The 20,872-nt window shown below is 36.8% G+C and overlaps 1 protein-coding gene across 1 annotated transcript in view; it reads left to right on the forward strand.

The window, feature by feature from the left end:
* Positions 1–514: 514 nt before the first annotated feature.
* The window catches only part of LRP2 (LDL receptor related protein 2), a 116,565-nt gene continuing 96,207 nt past the window's right edge, over positions 515–20,872 (forward strand). The window contains exons 1-3 of the mRNA XM_064434543.1: positions 515–739; positions 16,889–16,996; positions 18,955–19,077. Coding sequence (XP_064290613.1) covers positions 646–739; positions 16,889–16,996; positions 18,955–19,077 — 325 coding nt within the window. The 5' untranslated portion in view covers positions 515–645. The remainder of the gene's footprint in view (positions 740–16,888; positions 16,997–18,954; positions 19,078–20,872) is intronic.

Consider the following 20,872-nt stretch of genomic DNA (forward strand, 5'->3'; position numbering starts at 1 on the left):
TCAGCTGATATCTTGAGAATTCACAGCCAAAGCACTTTACCAAACTGATTTTATCTGCTAATAAAGTGCAAAAGTAAGTTTCATCCCTACGTCTTCTGTTCATAGTATTTGTGTGAGGACTGCTAAGTTCTAAGCTTTACCTTTGCATTGGTGAGTAGAGGATGGATTTTTTTCAGTTATCAAAAAATACTTTTTCTTATTTGGAACATGCATTTGGGACACAAAAACCAGTGACATACTTCACTTGCCACCTGCAATTCCCAGAACTACTCAAAACAGATGAGCACATTAAATACAGCACCACAGACTCTGATATGAAGTCAGCAAAGTGCAGGGTCTTGGAAGCATCTTGGCTATCCTGCAAAGTGTGGAAGGAGGGGCAGAGGCAGCCTGTGGCTGCAGGGCCTGGAGCAGTGCCTGATTCCCTCATGCTGGTTCCGGGGCCGCCGGGTATAAAGAGCTTTATGCAATGTCTGGAGGGTGGGAGTTTATAGAAAACGCGATGTCTCAACAGGCGAACACGCCTTTCTTCTGCAACTAGCAGGATAAGAAAAAGACACCAGACTCCTTGTGCTGCTGCTGTGCAGATCAGCACCCCGGAGTCCAGGAGCCAGCTTCAGAGGAAGCTGGAGCATCCCAGCCCAGATGGGACCTCACCATCGGATGGATGGAAGAGCAGCAACTGCTTGCAAACTGCTCATATTATTCACTGCATGCATGATGCAGGGCAGTTGCCAAGGTAAGCGCTATGCTCCAGCCTCTCCGGAATGGGAATTGCACTGCAAGGAGCATATCCCTACTTTGGGGACTTTTATAAGAAAAAGACCAAAGTGTCTGAAAGTACAGGGTTAACGGGTGCTGATTCAAGGAGTTCTTTCTATTAGCTAGGGGAGACAGTGGCTCTTTCCAGGAGTCATTCGATGGAGTCGGTTTCTGTTGTGGAAAAGTAAGTAGCGCCTTAAAAGCACTGCAAACACCACCGATTCTTTAGCTTCACTTCATCTTGGTTTTAAATTATCCTAGGATGCTTCCTTTGATTGTTTTTCTCGTTTGTAGAATCTTTTTTTTTTTTTTTTTTTTTTTTTTTTCCCCTAGCTGTGTAAGAAAGCAACACACAAATGTGGCTAAATTTTGAGGGACATGTCAGACTTTGCAACTCCACGGTCTAAACTCATGGTTTTATGGAAATGCAAGAAGGCAGGTTTTCTGTGAGTCCTGATTACTGGCTGTGAATAAGGCCAGAAAAGAAAAAAAAAAATCCCCAGACTTTTTGCATTTTTTTCCTTGTGATCTTTGTGCCTTTCTTGCTACTGAAATACGGGTGTTTTTGCAGAGCAGAGTTCACCTGCATTCCAAGAGCTGGTTTGGTGACCACTAAAATTGTACCTAGAGCTGTTTTTGGTGAGGAGTGCACAGGCTGCAGCACTTGCACGTAGACAGGTTGGGCCGGGGGGGGTAGGGGGTTATGCATGGACATTCTTGCGTACGTGTGGTATATGCAGTCATTTACAGAAGGCTATAAGAAAGAAACAGATGCTTAGTCTGGAGCACAATAAGCTCCCCTCAGTCGGTCTCAGACGCAGATTTGAAGTTGAGAGAGGGAGAACTTTTTCTCTGGGCTTTACCGTTGCTAGGCGACATCGAGGAGCATGTGACTGGCAGAGCAGGCTGAGTGCCGCTCCTCCGGTACTAATCTGGCTGCTGGGGATGGAGCAGCCGTGTGCCCCAGTCCTCCCTCCGGCTGTGACTGCAGCCGATCTTCCTGCCTCCCCTTCTTCAAGCTGTTTAATTGCCTTGCATTGAAAATCAAGCCCGTCTTGTTGGAGCAAGAGTGGCTAAAGTGCACTTCCTCCGCCCTGCGTGTTGACCTGCAGTCCTGCTGCTTCTGTGTGTGTCTGTGTATTACGTGTGTGTTCAAATTGTTAATCTGCTTTCTTTGCTCAACTCTTAGTTTAAGCTCCTTAGACAGAATCAACTAAGTAATTATACAGCAACTGCTGCTAGCAGCTCCCACTTATGAACAGGGAAATAAGAGATAGCTAATGTGCTGGAGACCTGCAAAAACTCCAGCCAAGGAGGTCACACTGGGCAGAATTAATCCTATGCACTATTATTTTACATTGGATAGAATAGAACCTGCAGTACAGATAAAATTTTTTGTTGTTGTTCTACAGCTGCTTCTGATTGTCCAGAACATACCTGATAAAACGTGACAGAATAAGTAGAGAGAGGCTTTGAACTAGTATCCATAGGTAGTAGAAGTACAGAATTTTTTTTACTTTTATGGTGCTCCTCCCTCTCTTTCTCCCATTCTCCCCTCCCCCCTGCCTCCACAGTAGAATGAATAGCTGTGGAAATCAAACACTATAATTTTAGTAATGGGTAACTGTTAGTAGCAAAATACCTGGATAGCAATTTTGCCTGCACTGTGATTATGATAGTGAAACATTTGGTAACTTTAAGTTACAGTTCCTTGAATGTTGAGATTGTGTCAGACTCTTTATTTTCAAAAGAAAATTTGGGCATCCATGAAAGTAATCCCAAGCCTTTGAAGGAAAATGGGGAAAATCTGTTATCTTGCCTAATCCTCAGTATTTCCAAAGGCACTTCACTGAAGTTTTTTGAGATTTTCGTTGGCAATATCTGAGTGTAGATGGATGTTTCTAGAAGAATTTCACCTAAGGACTTCATCAAATGATAGTAGTCTTCCTCAATTTTCCTAATTCTGGTTTTACTGAGAGTAACTGTAGTGCTCATAAACAGAATAAAAACAGCAGGGCCTGTTTCTCCAACCTTTACTCTATAGGTCTTTTTGTCTGTGGGGTAATTGTTGTCAGAAAAAGTGTAACTGGAATCTAAAAAGTAGTTAAGTGAAGTAGATGGTGTCAAGCAGAGCATCACAGGACTGTTGTGATGAGTTTGTTGTGATGAGTTTGTTTTGAGAAATATCAAAGTACTTCACACTCAGCCATAAACTAGAGACAATGGATGGATGTTAGTGCACCAAATTTGATTTATATCCTGCACCTCTGATAAATGATCAGCTTGATACATCCCAGGCAAATACAACAAAAATTTGTTACCATTATGAGGTCTCTCTTAGGCTGACAATGAAGGCTATTCTAAGAATGAATGCATATGGTATGATAAGAGATATCAGAAATCACAATGAACATTTGCATGAAGCATGGCAGGCCATTAAGAAATAGATACGGTAAGACCAAGTAGAGAAGAGGTACAGCAGTTCTTTCTGGAAGTCTTGGAGAAGCATATTTTCCATAAGGCATTGTAATAGTTCAATCTCCAAATTAATAATTCAGTGTTTTTTAGACATTGTCTTCACTCAAAACTATTTAATTTGTCTGTAGGATGATGTACAGTGACATTGCTACGGGCGACAGGGCAGAGTCACTATTCATACTTCCTTGTACAGCACTGCACACTCTCACATGACAGAGAAGCCTGTCTGTAAGATTCCACCCCTGCCAAGACCTAGAGTTTGGAGACTCGAGTGACTGGGGACCGAACATTTGGAAGTAATGGGAAGGGAAAAAGTATGGCAAGAAATATGAGTATGCTGATGCAATTCTGACATACAATTTACATTTACATTTTGCATTTCAGTGTTCATAATCCTGTGCTAGCACAATTTTCTTGGTTTCTCTTGGAGATGTATTCAAACAAAATGAAAAGCACAAATTGCGCTGTGTGTCCACCTACCTGGCTTCTAAACTGGTTTACTTTGCGAGGCTTGACAATTTGCAAGTATCTGTCAGTGAAACACGTTATAGTCTGCTCACATTTTAATGAGATTTTCTGTGCACTAACAGGGGTTTAGGTTTTTTTTCCCTTTGTTCTTTTTAATGAATAGCCCAATTCTAGTACATCTCTTGAATTTTCTTAATAATTCACTCTTTTTCTGTATTCTGTTCAGTAAAGCATATCAGGTATTTGCAAAGTAATCAGCTAAAGCAAAGAATGGGTCAAATCCCAGAATTTTAGTTAAATATTGAAAGCAGTAATTGGATGACACCTGGTTAGATTTAGATTCTATGCCAAATGCTAGAATTACAGTAAATAATTAAGCTACAGGAGTGAAGACAAACAGAGACAGAGCATCCAAGGAGATTTCAAGTCAGATAAATGTGGGATGTGTGTGATGCTTCTATTTCCCTGTAAAACAAACCAAAACCTTCTTTCATAAATTGAGCTGATTGGAAATTTGAGCAATGAAATCCTACTTTAATCCAGATTTACTTGCCATGTGTTTTGCAGGAAATAGCAAAGATTCATTTGGGGTAAAGGTAGACTGCAATTTCATTACAGCCTTATAATTATTTTCCTTTTGGACTTCCTGGGTTGACATGGAATCACTTGTACTGTTTGGAGCCTTTGCCCTCCATGCACCTTCTTGCACTCAGCTTCTCCTTCTTTAACACTGAACCTGGAGGTTCTTCTGAATGTGAATACTCTTCTTTTTAGTTGAGCAGTAAGCAGGCATGTTGTAGACGTAGTTTATTTTATCTATATTATTGGATCCATTCAGTCTTCTACGATACTTATGTTTAGATCTGAGTGGTTGTGATAACTTTTCAGATAGACTAATATGTAACTTGAATCACACTGTACTACCACTTTTTAAAGCAGGAGTGGAATCTTCTCTTTCAGAGCTCTACTTAAAACACACTGGAAACATATAGTACTTTGGCTGTTTCAAAGGAGCTTACACTTTCTAGAAGTTGTCATTGTTGAAAAACATTAAAGGTCCCTTCTAATTAAGGATCTAGAGGTTGACTTCTGTTTAAAGAGAAGTGGATGTTTTTATTCTACATTGACTAATTAGTGATGATAATCATAATTTGTCAGGTTCTTTTTAATAGCTTTTACTGATATGTGGCAGATAAAAGAGCTGCTTTAAAAATTATTTACAACTAAAGTGCTTCTTTATATAATTTGATAATAATACACTGTTCTTAAAAATACCTTGAGCTGTTTCTAGATGAAAGAATAACAAGGTTTTTTCTAAGTCAACCCAGTGTGATTCCTTTAATTTCAAAGAAATTATTGAGTTGTACTGATCTAAGACCGAAAATGTGATTCAGTGAAGAGTAAACATCTCTTTAAATAGCTCTTAATTGTTTGAGATCCATTTTGAAGTCCATTTTGTTATGATGTTAATTTTTTAACAACTTTTTTCTCCCTTTACTTGGTACACTTACAGAACAGTTGAATAAAAAATAAGCTTAATGAGTAAGGATAGAATTGTTAAATTAAATGGATAGCCTTTAGTGTATTCCTTAAGCTTTTACTGTTGGTTTCAGGGGTTTTAATGTTTTCTTTGTTTTGCAATGCCTAAAGTGGATTAGAGATCAAAGGATTGCTGTTACAGGTTTTGTTTTGGATTAATGAAACGACATATAAAAGTTGACTGAAATGGTTCTATTTCTATGACCTGTTCTATTTTATAGTTTTAACATTAATAAGTTGCCTTTATTTTACAATCAAGAAGCCAGATCTTCAGCAAAAAGGGACTTTACAGCAGCAGCATATCTGCCCAATAATTTTCTTGCACAGCCAGGTCATGTTACTACAGTCTGCTGAGTCAAGTCAGAGAATGGGGAATTGGGACTCCCTTTAAAGGGGATTCCAGGGTCATGCTTTTGTGGACCAAAAACAAACAAAAAAAAACCCACCAAAACCAAACCAAACAAAAACCAAAAACAAAACAAAAAACCCCACCCAAAACAAAAAAAGAAGGCATAGGCCACAAGATATCCCAGGAACTGATACATTCACTGATGTATTTAGAATCTAGGTAATGGTTTTTGTCTTCAGAAACCATGGTGCACATTATTAAGTCAAATAAATATACCTTAGAATGTTCTGGTTACTTTGAGGAAGTATAAGGCCTGCAGAACTGGAATACAGACATATGTGTCCCAGATTTATCCCAAAGAAGGAAATCTATGTCAAGTTCATATAATTCAATACCCATTTTGATCTGATCAAGCCCTTGTCATACCTTGTCATCTAAGGGTACAGTTTCATGAGAAGTGATGACAATTAGCTCACTGCTCCTGGGAGCAGGATGCCCCCACTCATCTTCCTTCTCTTCTCCAATGCCCCATGCTCCTGTTGCTGACAACCTTGAGTTTTTGGTACTTCCTTTGTGTCACTGCTCATTGGACCTTTTCTGAGCTCTTTTCACTTAGAAACCTGTGGGAAAAAGAAACCAGACCTATGGAATTATGGCTTAGGGATTTTAAGCAGCATGCAGAAAGAGAGGCCTGGTAGTTTCTGGAGTTTAGAAAAGAAAGGGAACCTTGGCATCATGCACAAGGAGAGCTGTGGGAACGAGGGTGAGAAAGAGACACTCCATTTTCCTATGGTAAGTCAGGGTGGCCATGCAACCACTGTCTAAAGCTGCTGCTAAAAACCTTACCATGCTGGGAACAAGAGTAGTCCTAACAGGGCTATGAACATGTGCTAGCACTGCTGGAAACCCTTTTGTAAAGTTGTCTTGAGTAAACAGATGGCTTGACTTGAATGGGGCTGCTCACATGTTCACTTTTGAGCAGGGTTGTAGGGCTGTTCTCAACCTGCAATGTAAGAAGTGATTGGATGACAACCAAGCACATGGAGTGTTGCTGCAGTTCTTGTTGGCCTTCTAGATGTGTTAATAAAAATCACTTTTACTTCTGCAAGATCTAATACTTTTTTAAACCTTTTTGTGTGAAACAAACCCCAGTTTGTCTGAAATGAGTGACAAAATCTGTGGTGTATTCCATAAGAATATTTGAGCTGTGTTTATTAGCACTGCAGTTATTAATTTTCTGTGTGAAATCAGCCACAGAATGCACTTTAAAACTTATATAAAACTTTTAATTCTTGTCTATGCAACTTTTTCTAATAGGAGTTAAGAATTCTTACAGACTTAAATCCTGTAAGACAGTAGAGGAAGGGAGAGCCCCAAATGATCACTCTGTTAAATGAAAAATCTTGTCTTTAAGCAGACTTTGTGGAGATACTGATTCTCTGGACAGCAATATAACAGGTGTGGTTGCAATCTTCTCCTAGCAGATATTGTGAAAGACTGATGAAAAAGTATTGCTGTGAGGAGGGGATTCCAAGTTAAAGGTTACAGACCTGTAGGCAAGTGCCTGCAATCCTCTGAGCAATGTGATTTGTATGTTGTGTGTTACCACTGAGATACCTGGGAGACAGTGTATGTCTTTCCTGTAGTTTTTTGTGCTTGCTTCTGGATGTAAGGACATAGGGTGCAGTACATGTATGCTTTTGTTTTTCCAAGCATGTTGCAAGTATAGGTCTTATGCAGCTATACCAGCTAGAGAAGTTCTTCCCTACTATTAACCTCTGTGTCTGGAATGCTGCTTAGAGTAGCTAGCTAATGTAATTTAAATAATTATTTTAAACATTAATTTATTGATTATTATGTCTTAATAATTATTTATGAATTATTTGAAATAAGAATTATTTAACATAGTGGCCAGCAGCCATTAATGGAGAATCACAGCAGAATTAAACATCCTTAAAAAGTCAAAATGATGCTTAGAGAAATTATAGGTAAAATACTTCCATTGGGATTGACAGGAAGAGTAATGTTTCAGGAGAAGATGATAATTCTTGTATTTATCTTCTGATGAATTCAAGGACTGTCTTTTTAATGTGGTACACTCACTAATATTAATATTTGTGTAAAAGGATTTCTTAAATTATTTTTTAAACCAAAAACTAGAAAGAAAATATGCTACACTTAGAAATGAAACAGCCAAAGGATTATTTAATTCTTATTGTTCGTTCAGGTTCTTTTAGATGAAACTGTATGTTGTGTGAGCACATCAGTCAACATTGTTTCAGTTCAGGTGATCCTGGCAGGAGGTGTGGAACTAGATGATCTTTAAGGTCCCTTTGAGCCCAAACCCCTCCATGATTCTATGATCCATCATTTACACAGGCCTGCCTTGCCATATGGAATTTCCTTCTTGGGAAGCTTGATAAGGAGTGACCAGCCATTAGCTGCTGACTGAAACAGTCACTACTGAAAGAGGGAGAAATGTGACGTGTCAATGCATCCAAAGGAATAGATGTAGTTCCCAATGTCATGGGCAGTAGAAAGCAGCATTAGAATGACTGTCGAGGCACACTAGATGCTTGTAGCATGTGGTCTTACCTATTCTGTACTGACATGTCAGTTCTGCTGTTCTGACAATGATCCCACACGTTTTGTTTGCAATGAGTAACTGGTGCAATTTTTGAAATTTGTGCAAAATTACTAGTGCCCTGTGAAGCTTTGGGACACATTTTAAATTGTCTTTTTTTATTTATTTTTTTTTTAATCTAGAGTCCTACTGGTATGATGTTAAAGAATTTTGTTGTGGATATGGGTTCTGTGGTGAGAAGACAGAAATAGCTTTCATTTTATGTGCTTACCATGTTTATTATCTGTAAGGGAAAGTGGTTTATTTTTTGCATGGCGGGTTTCATTTTCCGTTTAATAACTTGTAATATAAAATTATAGTAAGGTTTATAATTTGGCAAAATGTTATATGTTGCATAGCCTTTTTCATTCTATGATACAGAAAATAAATACAAAAATTAAACAATTTCACAGTCACCAGCTGCGCAGGAAAGCTCTTACTGAGGCAGGTTCCTAGTGCTAGAATGACTCATCAGCTTTCAGGAGAGCATGACAGAATTGAATGCAGGTCATCATCTCAGCATGGGGTCTAATTCTGAGAAAAAACAGCACGTGGGTTGGTAAATTTATTAAAAAAATTGTACAGGATTTCAAAACGATAAAAGCTTCCTGAGAGAGTTTTATCATCTTTTTATCATCTGCTACTGCATCTGACTTTCTCAGTGATATATACTGTACATGTTCTCTCTAAGTTAAGTTGGTGTTGTTTTGTTTTTTTTTTTTCTTTTCACTTTCCACACACTGTGTAGTTGTAAATACTTCCTAGTCTTGAAGATTTTCCTCTTTTCATCATATTCCCCCCCACCTTCTGTTACCCAATTGTTATTCTACAGCAGCCTTGGGGCCATTAGCAAGGTTCATTCTTATGAAAATGCTTGGGATGCTTCCTTCTGTGAGTAACTGAGGCTGTCTTTATTTCTATGGTGTTTGCGTGTTCTTCTTCCTCTTTATGTCATATGGTCAATTAGAACAGATTTTTGCATACTTAATTTGCCATTCATTAAAAAGAAGCTACTAAGCTTTGGGAGAGCTGGGATGTGTATGCTTCCCTAGAGATCCACAGTTCTTGCTTCACTTCCCCAACTAACACAGTCACATCTGATTTATGTGGATTAAGACACCTAATGTCAAGACAACTGGGTGGGGTTATCCAGTTGAAGGCAGAACATGTTCTTCACATGTAATGTCTGAAACACATTTTTATATTGAGAAGGTTAATCTTTCAGCAACACTGCGAGTACTGGTTCTCTTGAATTTGGCCATACAGATAATAATTTTACTAAAATCTCTAAGGAGTATAAATAGTTTTTGTTATTGTCCTCCTGGAAAGTGCTTTATTTACAGTTTAGATTAAAGAAGGTGTCCAAGAAAAATTAATGGCTTACCCTCAGTTATCACTGAAATACAAGAAATTTGTCAGTGACTTAAATGAAAGAAGGAGCCTGGTCTGTTCAATATAAAGAATATTGACTTTATCAGTAGAAAGGAGTATCACCTCCTGTCTGTTAGAATTAGTCTTTGCTTAAAAGGATTATTTCTTATTCCTGCCTTGTTATAGGACTAAAAACATAGTAAAAGTTTATTTGTTGCTTAAAAAAAGTGAGTTGAAACATTATAAAGTAACCTATTTTTTGTTATTGTGTTTGTAGTACTGCATGATGGGAAAGATACATAGTGTGGATATGTACTTTTTGTGAGCATGTATGATAAATAAACTGTTATGGTTTTAAATTTATAAGGTTGGGTTTTTTACATTGGAATCAATGTGAACAACTTTAAAAGACTGAATATCTTAATTTTTTTTTTTACTTTTCCCAGAATAATTGGTTTGAAAGTGGTAATGTAGAAACCATTTTTATTTTGTTGTGAATACCAGAGCCTTAAGAAAAAACATAAAAATGGATTTTTTTTGGGTTTTTTTTTGTTTGTTTTTCCTAGGAGGTCCATATGTGGTAAAAAAAAAAAAAAGAAAAAAAGAGAGTTTGTTCTCTTTTGTTCTCTTTATTGATTCAGGTTTAAAATTGAAAAAAATAAAATTGAATAGATTTGTTAGGAGCAAATTAATAAAACACTTCCATTTTTATCAGTCTGTTTGCTGCTTTTTCAATTAATAAAACTGGGGCAAGGTAGAGATGAGGATTATGAATATCTTTAATGTTGCTAGGAAGCACTTCCAGTGTCATTTGTTTGAACTTGTTGTCTGTAGGAGACCTGAACCCTTTTTTCTTTGCAGGAAAGCTTTCCTGCTTAGTTTCAGTAGATTAAAATCCTGAATTTCTTTAATTCTTGGATTTATGTTGGGGCATTAGCAGAAATTAATCTATAGCCCTTTTATAACTGTATTAACTGAAAACAAATAGTTTAACATTGAATACAATGATTTTAAGTATTTTTATCAAAGATTTTGCATGTGAGAATTATTAAAAGGATATTTGATGCTTCTGTTTTAACAATTGCTTTAGCTGACAAATATCTGTACAAAGCACAGAATATAATTTTGATTTTGCTGGGCTTTTTTCCTGCTTGGCAAGTAAAGGCAAACCATAAAAATATACTGATGCTGCAGGGAAACATGGTATTTCTAAGTCCATAATGAAAAACAATATTTTCACTTTTGGTCTTGAATTTTAAAGTGTTTAAAAAAAAATCAATGAGTAAAAATTTCAAATGTAGGTATTGCATCTTACCTGTCAGAGTATAACTTGTTTATTATAGTTTCTGATACCTGTCATTGTGCTGAACACAGAATGTGGTTTACTCAAAAATACGTCCAGCCAGTACTGGTGAAGAAGCAGATCTCCTGCTTCAAGTTCAGTCTTTTATTATTTCCACCACTGTCCTCTGCCTCCCACCCCCAAACAATCTGATATGTGCCTTTTTCTTGTACTGTCTAATAAACATACCAGCAAAACAGAGTGTGCCTCTCATGTATTGTGACTTCTTTTTTGAGTGGTAACAGATTAAAATTAAAATATGAATCTGTGTTGGTGAAAGGAAGAGCAGGTCCGTTTGGCCTCTTGACATTGGCGCACCCCCGGGCGTTCAAGAGCCTGCTGTCTTTGTGTGCAAACTATCCAGGGCATGGCCCTTGTTGTTACATGATTGTACAGGGCAAGGCACAAGGAGTTCTTGGTCAGCTGCTGAGTCTGTAGATGCTATTATACTAATAATAATATTGTTATATGCAATTGGATGATAATTCAGTAAAAGAAATCCTACACTTCCCTTTTAACAATGCATTGCTGTATATCTGGCACTTGAGCTTTTCTGCCTCAGGTTGTCCCTTGACTAGTCCTCTGTCTGCCTATCAATCTGTCTGTAAAGATCTTACAGTCATGTGGAGTGGGTGCAGAGGCACATTTGTACTGTCTTGTTGTTGATATTACCAGTAAAAATTACTTCTTTAATCTAATTTAGAAATATGTAGGTACAAAATATTGATTTTGTGTTGCAAGGGCTTAAAAACTGCAGATAAACCTTTTTCTACTTTATGTAATACCTATAAATGTTTGTGTGCTGTGGTTTTTTTTAAAAAATCTGAATAATTTGTATTAAAGGTAATGAAGTTTAAATAGTGTAGAAGGACTGAAGTTTAAATATCATGTTGAGATATATGAAAGTTACCATAATTTCATCAGACTTTCATCAGACAGATATTTTTCTTGTCTATTAAATAATATTCATTCTCCTATTATAATTGCTAGCAGAATACTGCTTTTTAGTATTGTAGGACGTTATTTGAAAATAAGCTAAAGTTTTTCCTAAACTTTGAATTTTGCTTCTTTCTACATTAGTGAAGGGGAACAGAGGTGGAATTTCCAGAGTTTCATCCGTCCCTCCTTGAGCATTCCAAAACCTCAGGCTGTTTGACATGTAATTAAGCTAGGCAAAAATCTAACATCAAAGTGAATGGAAGATGATTCTTCAGGATTCTTTTACCTGCAAGGCCCCTAGAGTGGGCTGCTCTGTTTGGGGGCCAAATGGGAAAGAGAATACCCTTTCCTGGAAGCCAGAAAGAGAGGAAAAAAGAGCTTGTCACTTATTTTTCTATTTGTCAATTTTATGTGGAAGAGGTTTGTAATGCACAGTCTGTTTGCATTTATTTGTTGAAAATCTGAAGCTGTATTACAAGTGTTAAGTGCTCAGTTGAAAAAAATATTACCTGGAAGAACATTACTCTTTTAGATGCAAATAAATCTGTTGAGAGTGTTGATATCTGAAATGTAAAGTAATTGCAGTAGTGTAAGTTTGATTTCTGAGTGGACATTTTGAGAGTGGTACAATATACCCTGGGCTTAATACATTCCTCATTACTTTAAATTCTTCATTCAGACTTAACTGCTAAAGAAGTGTTAGCAGTTCTCAAAGGCATTGTGAGCACAAGGAAGGAAGAATAAATGAGGGGTTTTGGCCTATTCTGTGTAGTCAGAATGAATAGTCCTTAATCTGTTTGGCCCTTAATCTGTGGATGACAAATGTAATTCAGAAGATGTGTAATCAGAGTTAAAAGTGTGAGAGACTTCAAGGTTAAATGGGCAGGTAGAAAATATATGAAAATAATAGACAAGACTAGAACTGATCAGAGAGGTACTGCAACGAGTCAAAAGTAACACAGAGAGGCGAATGGTAAGGCTGTTTTGGTTCTATTATAAGCCAAACATAGCATTCTGGTTTTAATACAAAAGGATTGAATTTTAGGTTTAATTCTGAAACAAAATGTTTCTACATGAAGTGAAGCCAGTGGAGGCTGAGAGCGTGTAGTGGCCTGCCTTCCTGATGAAGACTGTGGCCCTATGGGTTTAAGCATTGTGCTGTGAAATGTGTGATGCTATTAACCTCTCTCTCTTCTGCTGGAATTCCCTGTGACTTAATGTGACACTGAGTAACATTCATTAGTGGTGTGAAATGTTGAGTACCATCCCCTACTGGCAGTGGGGTTTGTCTTTGGCAGTGGTTTACCATAGGGTACTTCATTCATATGCAGGCAACAATTCCTGCAGAAAAATAAGGTGAATAATGCATCATGGTATATATAAAAAAGAAGATGCACTTATTTTTAATAAATTAAAAGTGTTTAGTTAGTAATTAGCTCAGTCTTTGCTCTGATAAAATCACTAATATGTTGTTCTGTTCCAGTGGAAAATGACTACCTGACAAAACCTTTCTGCAAATAGCTTTCCCAGAGCTAGTAATATAAGACTTCTTGTTTTACCTGGGCCAAATTCTGAATCTGAAACATCTGCTGAGAATCTCTTACAAGAGAATCCCAGACACAGAGAACAATCTAAATTCCAGTGACCAATTTAGCATGAAGCCCCAGGATAGTGAGTATAACGAGAAGTTTCGAAATAGTGCTTTGGTTTACACTTTTCCCGTAATGCTTCTGATCCTTGCTTTGCAATCTCAGTATTAGACTGGCTTATATTAAAGCCAATATCATATATTTCTTTGGTGTTTTCCTTAATATTGAGCAGTTGAAACCAATTTTTCCTTTCAAAATTATTTTTGTTAATGCCAAGAGATTCTTCTTTATGTGTATATGTTCTGATGTGATTCTTAAGATCTGCCATGCATTTTTTAGCCTGTATTTTAGTAGTGCTTTAATCACAGTCAGAAGACTGAAACTGAATTGTAGTAATAGTAGAGCATCACCAAAAATTCAATAATTTCTGGAACTTGAACTTTCAAAAATCATCCAAATTCTGTTCTATTAGCAAATTTTAAATATAAAAATGAAGACTGATTACTTTTTGCTCATTTTTAAAGTCAGTGATTATTTCCTTCCTATCAGTGTTTGTCACAGTGAATCTGAATTTCTATGGAAATTAGTTCATTACTATAATTTTTTTTGTAATATCTGACTGATTAATGAGCTCTCTTACCATTTAAAAAACCCACAAACATTTATTGAAAGGAAAACCTTCCATAAAACTACTGATTACTAATTCTTCAGTGACTTGAAGCTTCAAATAATATCAATAAACAAGGGAATGCCCTTTTTTTCTGACAGATCCTGCTCTTGCTGAAACCCAGGTGCTGCAGACTCACATTGCATAGAATATACCAAATCTGGTTATTACTGACATGGTTATTTTTCTTTCATTCTGGTGCTTCCTCTTGGGTATTTGTAGCAGTAACTTTGTAATCATGTATTTTTCCCGATTACTTTCTCCTTTATCAAAGTTAGAATTGTTTTCACTCACAGATGAAACACAAGCTTTTTAGAACCTTTGTGAGAAGTGCCCTCAATACTGCAGATCACTTTTACTTCTTTCATATTACTGGTTTTCAAAGATTGGGTTTTTAAAATGAATTTACATAATTATCTGCTAGGTAATTTTCTTTGTTCTAAAGATAATATAAAACAGCGATAATTGACGTATATTCTTTCATAACATTTATAGGTGTTTCAGAGCTCTTTGCCTTCAGTTATAAGTAAGCACAGCAGATAACATTGTAAAGCTTATCGCCATAATGAAATGAATTGTAACAGGTTTGCTGAAGAATTGTATAAATGGACTTTGATTTGGTGCTTACTGTATATAGGTGTGAGCATCTTAAATTATAGTTCTGAGAAGTATTATAAAGAGTAGCAGAATTGTGTGACTTGCAGGTTTTCTGTTAACATTCAATTACCATTTCTGGTACTGTACAAAGACTGCTGTGTTTATACTGCCTTGAAAAAGGTTTATCAGTGTTATCACCTCATTTTAATCACTATAAGGGTATGTTTAAGAACTTAAAACAAGATAGGCAAAATAAATTATTGTTGTACAAAATGCTTAAATTTTTTTAGCTAGTTATTATTTAGAAATAATTTGCAAGTTGCTGATATTGCTTGTTTATAAGCATGCTTAATAAAAAATCCTAATAATGTGGATGCAGATTTGATTCTATATTGTAACTTCCTTTTTTAAGTGACTATGAATATTTTTGAATAGCCATAATATGCTAAATATACAAGAAGATTTAGTATTTGTTTTGCATAGTAATTAGAATTGATAAATGGTGGGTTATATGTTGTGTTTTTAGAGCTTTAACTGCTAATCTTATATGAAAATGTTGCTTTGTAGGGCAAAATTCAGTAAGAGGGCCTGGGATTCCAGAGTGAACTTGTACATTCCTTCAGGGCATTTTTGCAAGGGAGGTTGTTGTGTTTTAAAGGTAGTTGATAAGAGACCTGCACCACCAACCCCAGACCTGCACCACCAACCACCATCATGCATTAGTCTATAGAAGGTATTTGGGTGAACATACTCCTGTACCACTCCGTACCACCATTTATCCAAGTGAAATTTTTGACCATTTGCAGGATACATTATAAATCAGGGTGTCACTAACAGACAATCAGATTTGAACATTCCTTGCATAAAGTAGCTTGCCTATATCCCTGAGGAATACATCACTTAACTATGTTTATGTGACAGTGTTGATATGCCTGGTTTTACATGAAAGTTAGGTAGCGTGTTATTTATGTCATCGTGAATTCACAAAATAGGTGGTTGTGCTTTATGTATACTGAGGTTATCTTTGTCAGATCACTCAGAAGAATTGAAAGATGTAATTTTATTATATGGTTATTAATTTAATCAGGAAAAGGGATTTTTTTTTCAGAATTGGACTTTGCTACTACTTCAGTTTTTTTCAGTGTTCCCCTCTCTAAGGTGCTGACAACAGATTAACATGAAACAGAGCTCTGTTGAACCTAATTATGTTGTAGCTTATTGTTTTGAGGATCTATAAAACTGTTCACTCCCTTTTTATGAGGCTGTAGTCACAATGAAAGGCCATAAACAGTGCCTTTTCTCTTTCCTACAGTCTGGAGATTTCATTAGTTGACTCTAATAAAGGCCTGATCCAGCTGCATTTACACCTGGGAATGAATGCTTCTTTATCAGGTCTTAATCCTTAGTAGATCAAGCAGGAGAGAATGACAGCAGGATAGCTTTTGATCAGCCATAAATGTCTGAAAGCTTAATTTTTAAAAAAATTATTTGCTATTCAAATCTTGACTCAAGACATGCTTTCCTGTACTTCAGAGGAAGTATTTTAAGTATGAGGGCATTATTAAAAAGCAAAACAAAAGTGAGATCTTTCTCTACTTTCAAGCTGCTACCACTGAAACAAGATTTCCACATCAGCTAAGGGGATTATTATTGCATGTTTTTAAATCCTCATACACTTGGGAGAGCACTAATGTTTAGCATGTTTAGCCCTTAGATATAATGTAGCAAATGATGCCTTACGTTTATTTAAAGTCTATACTGCTTGGAATTTAAAATTGATACATTCATGCTAAATAGGTTTCTGTAGTGTATGTACTCTGCGACTTGTTTGGGTTATTTTTTCCTTTTGTGTAACTATTTTTGTTTTGTTTGTATAATATACAAATGCTAAAATTATTGGAATTTTCTAGCAATTTAGTTGGAGATTTCTGTAATACTTGAAGATGGTTCTTTGCTTTTTTTTTTGTTTGTTTGACTGGGTGTATAGAGCTCTTTTTTATATATATACTTTAAAATATTTTTGTAGTATCTTTTCTATTGTTTTTCATATTATCATTTTATCTCCGTGCTGCAAGGCAGTGGATAAACCAGAGTTCTTGGTGATTTTCACTGTGTTTTTGTGTGCTTGTCCTGCTGAGCTGCTTGTTGGTGTGTTTCACCGCAGGATGTGAGCGGGGGCAGTTCCGCTGCGGCGACGGTCGCTGCATTCCTGCAGACTGGAGGTGTGATGGGGCCCGAGACTGCTCCGATGATACAGATGAAGCTGGCTGCCGTAAGTGGAACAAGGACAGAGCAGCTCCTTTGTAATCTAAGAAATTGGGACATTCCAATGTGCTCAACTGTGCCTATGGTACAAGAATGAATATTGAATTGGGAGAAAACTACGAGTTGTCATGAGATGCTGCAGAATCTATTTGAGTCATATTCCATGAGCTCATTTGGCTTTGGTACACAGAAAATCAAGTAGTGCTCAGCTTCTAACATGACTTTAACCTTTTCTTAAAAATCTTACTGTCCCATAATGCAGTTTCATATTATGAGTAATGTTCTAAGTAGATGTAGAAATGTGTTCTGTTACTGTAGTAATCCTGAATATTGGATGTATATACAGCTACCACCAGCATCAATTGCGCTGGATTTTTCTTTGGATTTTTCAGACCCTGGACAACTAACTGTATGTACTGTGCTCAAAGCAGAGTCATGCTTAATTGTCTAGAGTTGATTGTGCTGTGTCAGCAGCTCACAGGCAATTTTATTCATATGGACTGTAGTATCCACGCACCAAGATTCTCTCATACGGAGAAATTGGATTCTCTGGAAAAGCTGTGAAAATGAAGAATTGCCTTCCACAGTCTGTTTTCAGAAACTTGCTGGTATTTTACCTTCTCAGTTCTGGTGTTCTTTGAGTCTTGTGGGTTGCTGCAATTATCAGCCCACTTACAGACTAGGCCAATTTTTGCCCCTCAGCTGATATGGAGTGAGACTAATTTATATCTGTTCTTTTTACACTGTTATTATTTCTTTGCTGCTTGACCCACATCATAATTGGAGGCCACTGACATGGCTTGGCAGTCTGATTTTTTGCTTAGCACTTTATGTCCAAAAAGTCTTGCATGGTCCTGGGTGAACAATGCCTCTAAACTGGCAAAACAAAATGGTGTTGTCCTGCAGCAGTAATAAAAATTAAACTTTATTTTTTTGAGTTAGTTGTGCTTTAAAAAATATATATTAATATGCTATAGGTAGTGGGGCACGTGAGTGCCTAGCAAGATTGTTTAAAACTGAGCTGAGATTCAAATCATACTAAAAGATTATTCTTTGGTTCTTAAAGTGGGAAAAAGTATGCATGAAGTACATGTCTGTAGTATGTGATCAATTTTATCCCTCTAAACATCAGTTTACTACTGATGTTATTTGGTATTTTTCAACTCTAAATCTACAAATTGTTTTAATTTTCTCCCTTGTGCTTTGGTTAAATTGATAGTTGTGCTTGCATATCATCCCATGAGCACAAAGTTGACCTTGTATTTCTGCAAAAATGTAATCCTGAGAATGTAGATGATCAAGACCAGAGTCCTGTTTACTGGACTGTGTTGTACTAGAGATTCTTCCAGGAGTATTAACTAGGAATGGAGTGAGCTGTGGCACAGTCTCAAACACTTATTTTGATCTTTCTCTTTGATGGTTCCCTGTTGTTTGTCTATTTGAAGAGTACAGAGTGGAGCTGGAACAGCAGCATTCAACTTGTTCTGATCTGACCCTCACTTTTGCCTCATGAATTCACTGGGAAGAGTCATGAGCTTGTTTTGGGAGATCATGTTCTTACCAGGGATAAAGCAACAGAGGTGGAGTGAGAGCAGTTGAACAGACCTCCTGTGAGACTGGAGAAGTTTAGTGTTGCTCTATACAAAAGTGAAAAAAAGGGCTCTGCCTTTTTTGGGGTCTCCCTTCTAGAGGACCCCGTGTCTCCAGGAGAGGATAAAAGGCTGAAGAGTCTAGGCAGGAGTTTACTAAGCTGGATTTTTCCATTGAGCATCCTTTTGCTGGTTCACTTTCACCTCTCTGGCCTGTCCATTTTCTTTGATCTGTTAAATGCTTCATGCGTTTCATGGAAGTTACAATTAATTGACACTTGAATCTTAGATTTCTTTTCCCTTATGCTGTTATTTTCTTTGAAAGTACTTTCACAGATGTCTGTGAAATGACAATTTTTTTCATTGCTTACACTAGCACAACCTACCTGTGAAGGAAATCAATTTCAGTGTCAGACTGATGGGGAATGTATTCCACAGTCATGGGTTTGTGATGATGAGGAGGATTGTGATGATGGCTCAGATGAACATCAACAATGTCGTAAGTATTTTAACTTCTAGTGTTATACCAGCTTTGTGAAACTATTAGTAACATTATTACTTAGAATTAACAGAGTTATTCTTTCTCACACTCAGAGAGGAGAAATATCTATGGTCTTGGTGTCTGGTGGGAGTCTAGTCTTTCATTATCATTTGGACAGTTTAAACTTAGAACGTAATTCTGATTAGTATTTCACTTTAAATGTGCTAAACAGTGTATTATTCATGTCTGAATTGCTGTTTTCAAGTAAAGTGTTTAGTGTTTTGTGCACAGTTTAGATCAAGAAAATATTTTAACAGCCTAACTGCCACAGCCGACATACTTTGCTCTTTTCTTAGTATTGATAGACAAATAAAATATGTTATTCTGGCTTAGAATTTCATGACTAAGCATTTGTAGGGCTATAAGTACATGCTGAAGTGGTGAACTGAGCTGATTACTGCACCAAATCACATTCTCTGCATTATTGCATAAGACAAGAGAACAAATGTAGTGTTCTGAAGGATGGTTTTCCTGCCATTTCTAGTATTAAAGGTTACTCTAAGTGATGAAGATAAGATTAATTTATTTTCATTTTGATTGTATGTATAATTTTTTGATAACTTCTTTGAACTGAACAACTCTGGAGCTACTCACAACACCTGGGGAGGCTAAAATGTTTATTTTGGAAGTATTTTGCTCACAGACATGGTTTTTGGTTTTTGCTTTTGTATATTGATTCCATCTTAATCCACTGAGGATGGAAATGTTTGAATAATAGATAACTACCTTTTGCTGCCCTCTTCTTCTGAGAAGGAGTCAGCACAAATGCTGGTTATGTTTTAACTAAAGAATCTGTAGATACAAAATGCAAAATGAGCAAAAGCTCTGAGTTTGACCTTGGAACTGGGTCACTGTAACACTGTTCACCATGTACTGGTTAATCACGAGTGTCATTATCTACACAGTGGACTGTGCTGCTGCCATTTTTGAGTCATCTCCTGGTATTTGCCCTTGTTGTTCTAAAAGGACTTTTTTATCTCAGTGTTTGGGAAAGCTAGAGGAGATTTTCCTCTTTGAAATATTAAAACTTTTTCTTGGCAAAACTGTCTGACAGCTCTGGAACTCATAAATGCAGAAATTTGTTTTACTGTCATGCTCTTGTTTTTCCTCATGTCACTAGTATCCCAGTAGCTGATCTTATTTTGGGAGCACTGCTGACAGAAGGCAGCAGAGAGAGCCCCTGTAGAGCAGCAGATGACAAGATGCCAATGTATAGACTGGGATGATGTTGAGAAACAACATGAGTTTGAAAGAAACAAATGTGCAGGGGCAGAGGGAAGGGAAAGTTAGTAGTAAGCTTGTCCTTCAACTGTATCTTCACAGATTCATGTTAGTTTGCCTAAGAACTGAAAATGTCATTTAACTGTAGGGGAATCAAAGTAGAATTGAACAGTTTTATGTGGTTGCTTTTTTCTGACAGCTGTCAAGAGAAGAGATATAATAATTTTCAATGCTCCATTAGTTACATATGCAAACTATTCCTCACTGTTGAGGCCCTGGCTGTATTAGAAAGGGTGCCTTACCTCCAACTCTGCTGTGTTTGCATTGTGGCATTCTAGTTGACTGAGTAACTTAGAGTTACTGACAGATTTTGACCCAATAAATAAAATAAGAGAAAACTTTAAATCAGTGAGAATTGGTAATTTCATGTTTTAGTCAGAATAATTATAGGGAGGGACTTTTTAACCTAGGTCAATTCTTCACAAAAGCAGTGACCTTGCAGACTGCAGGAGCCCTCCCAGAGCTATGCTAC

Source organism: Passer domesticus, chromosome 10 (genome assembly GCF_036417665.1).
Source record: "Passer domesticus isolate bPasDom1 chromosome 10, bPasDom1.hap1, whole genome shotgun sequence".
Lineage (NCBI taxonomy): Eukaryota > Metazoa > Chordata > Aves > Passeriformes > Passeridae > Passer > Passer domesticus.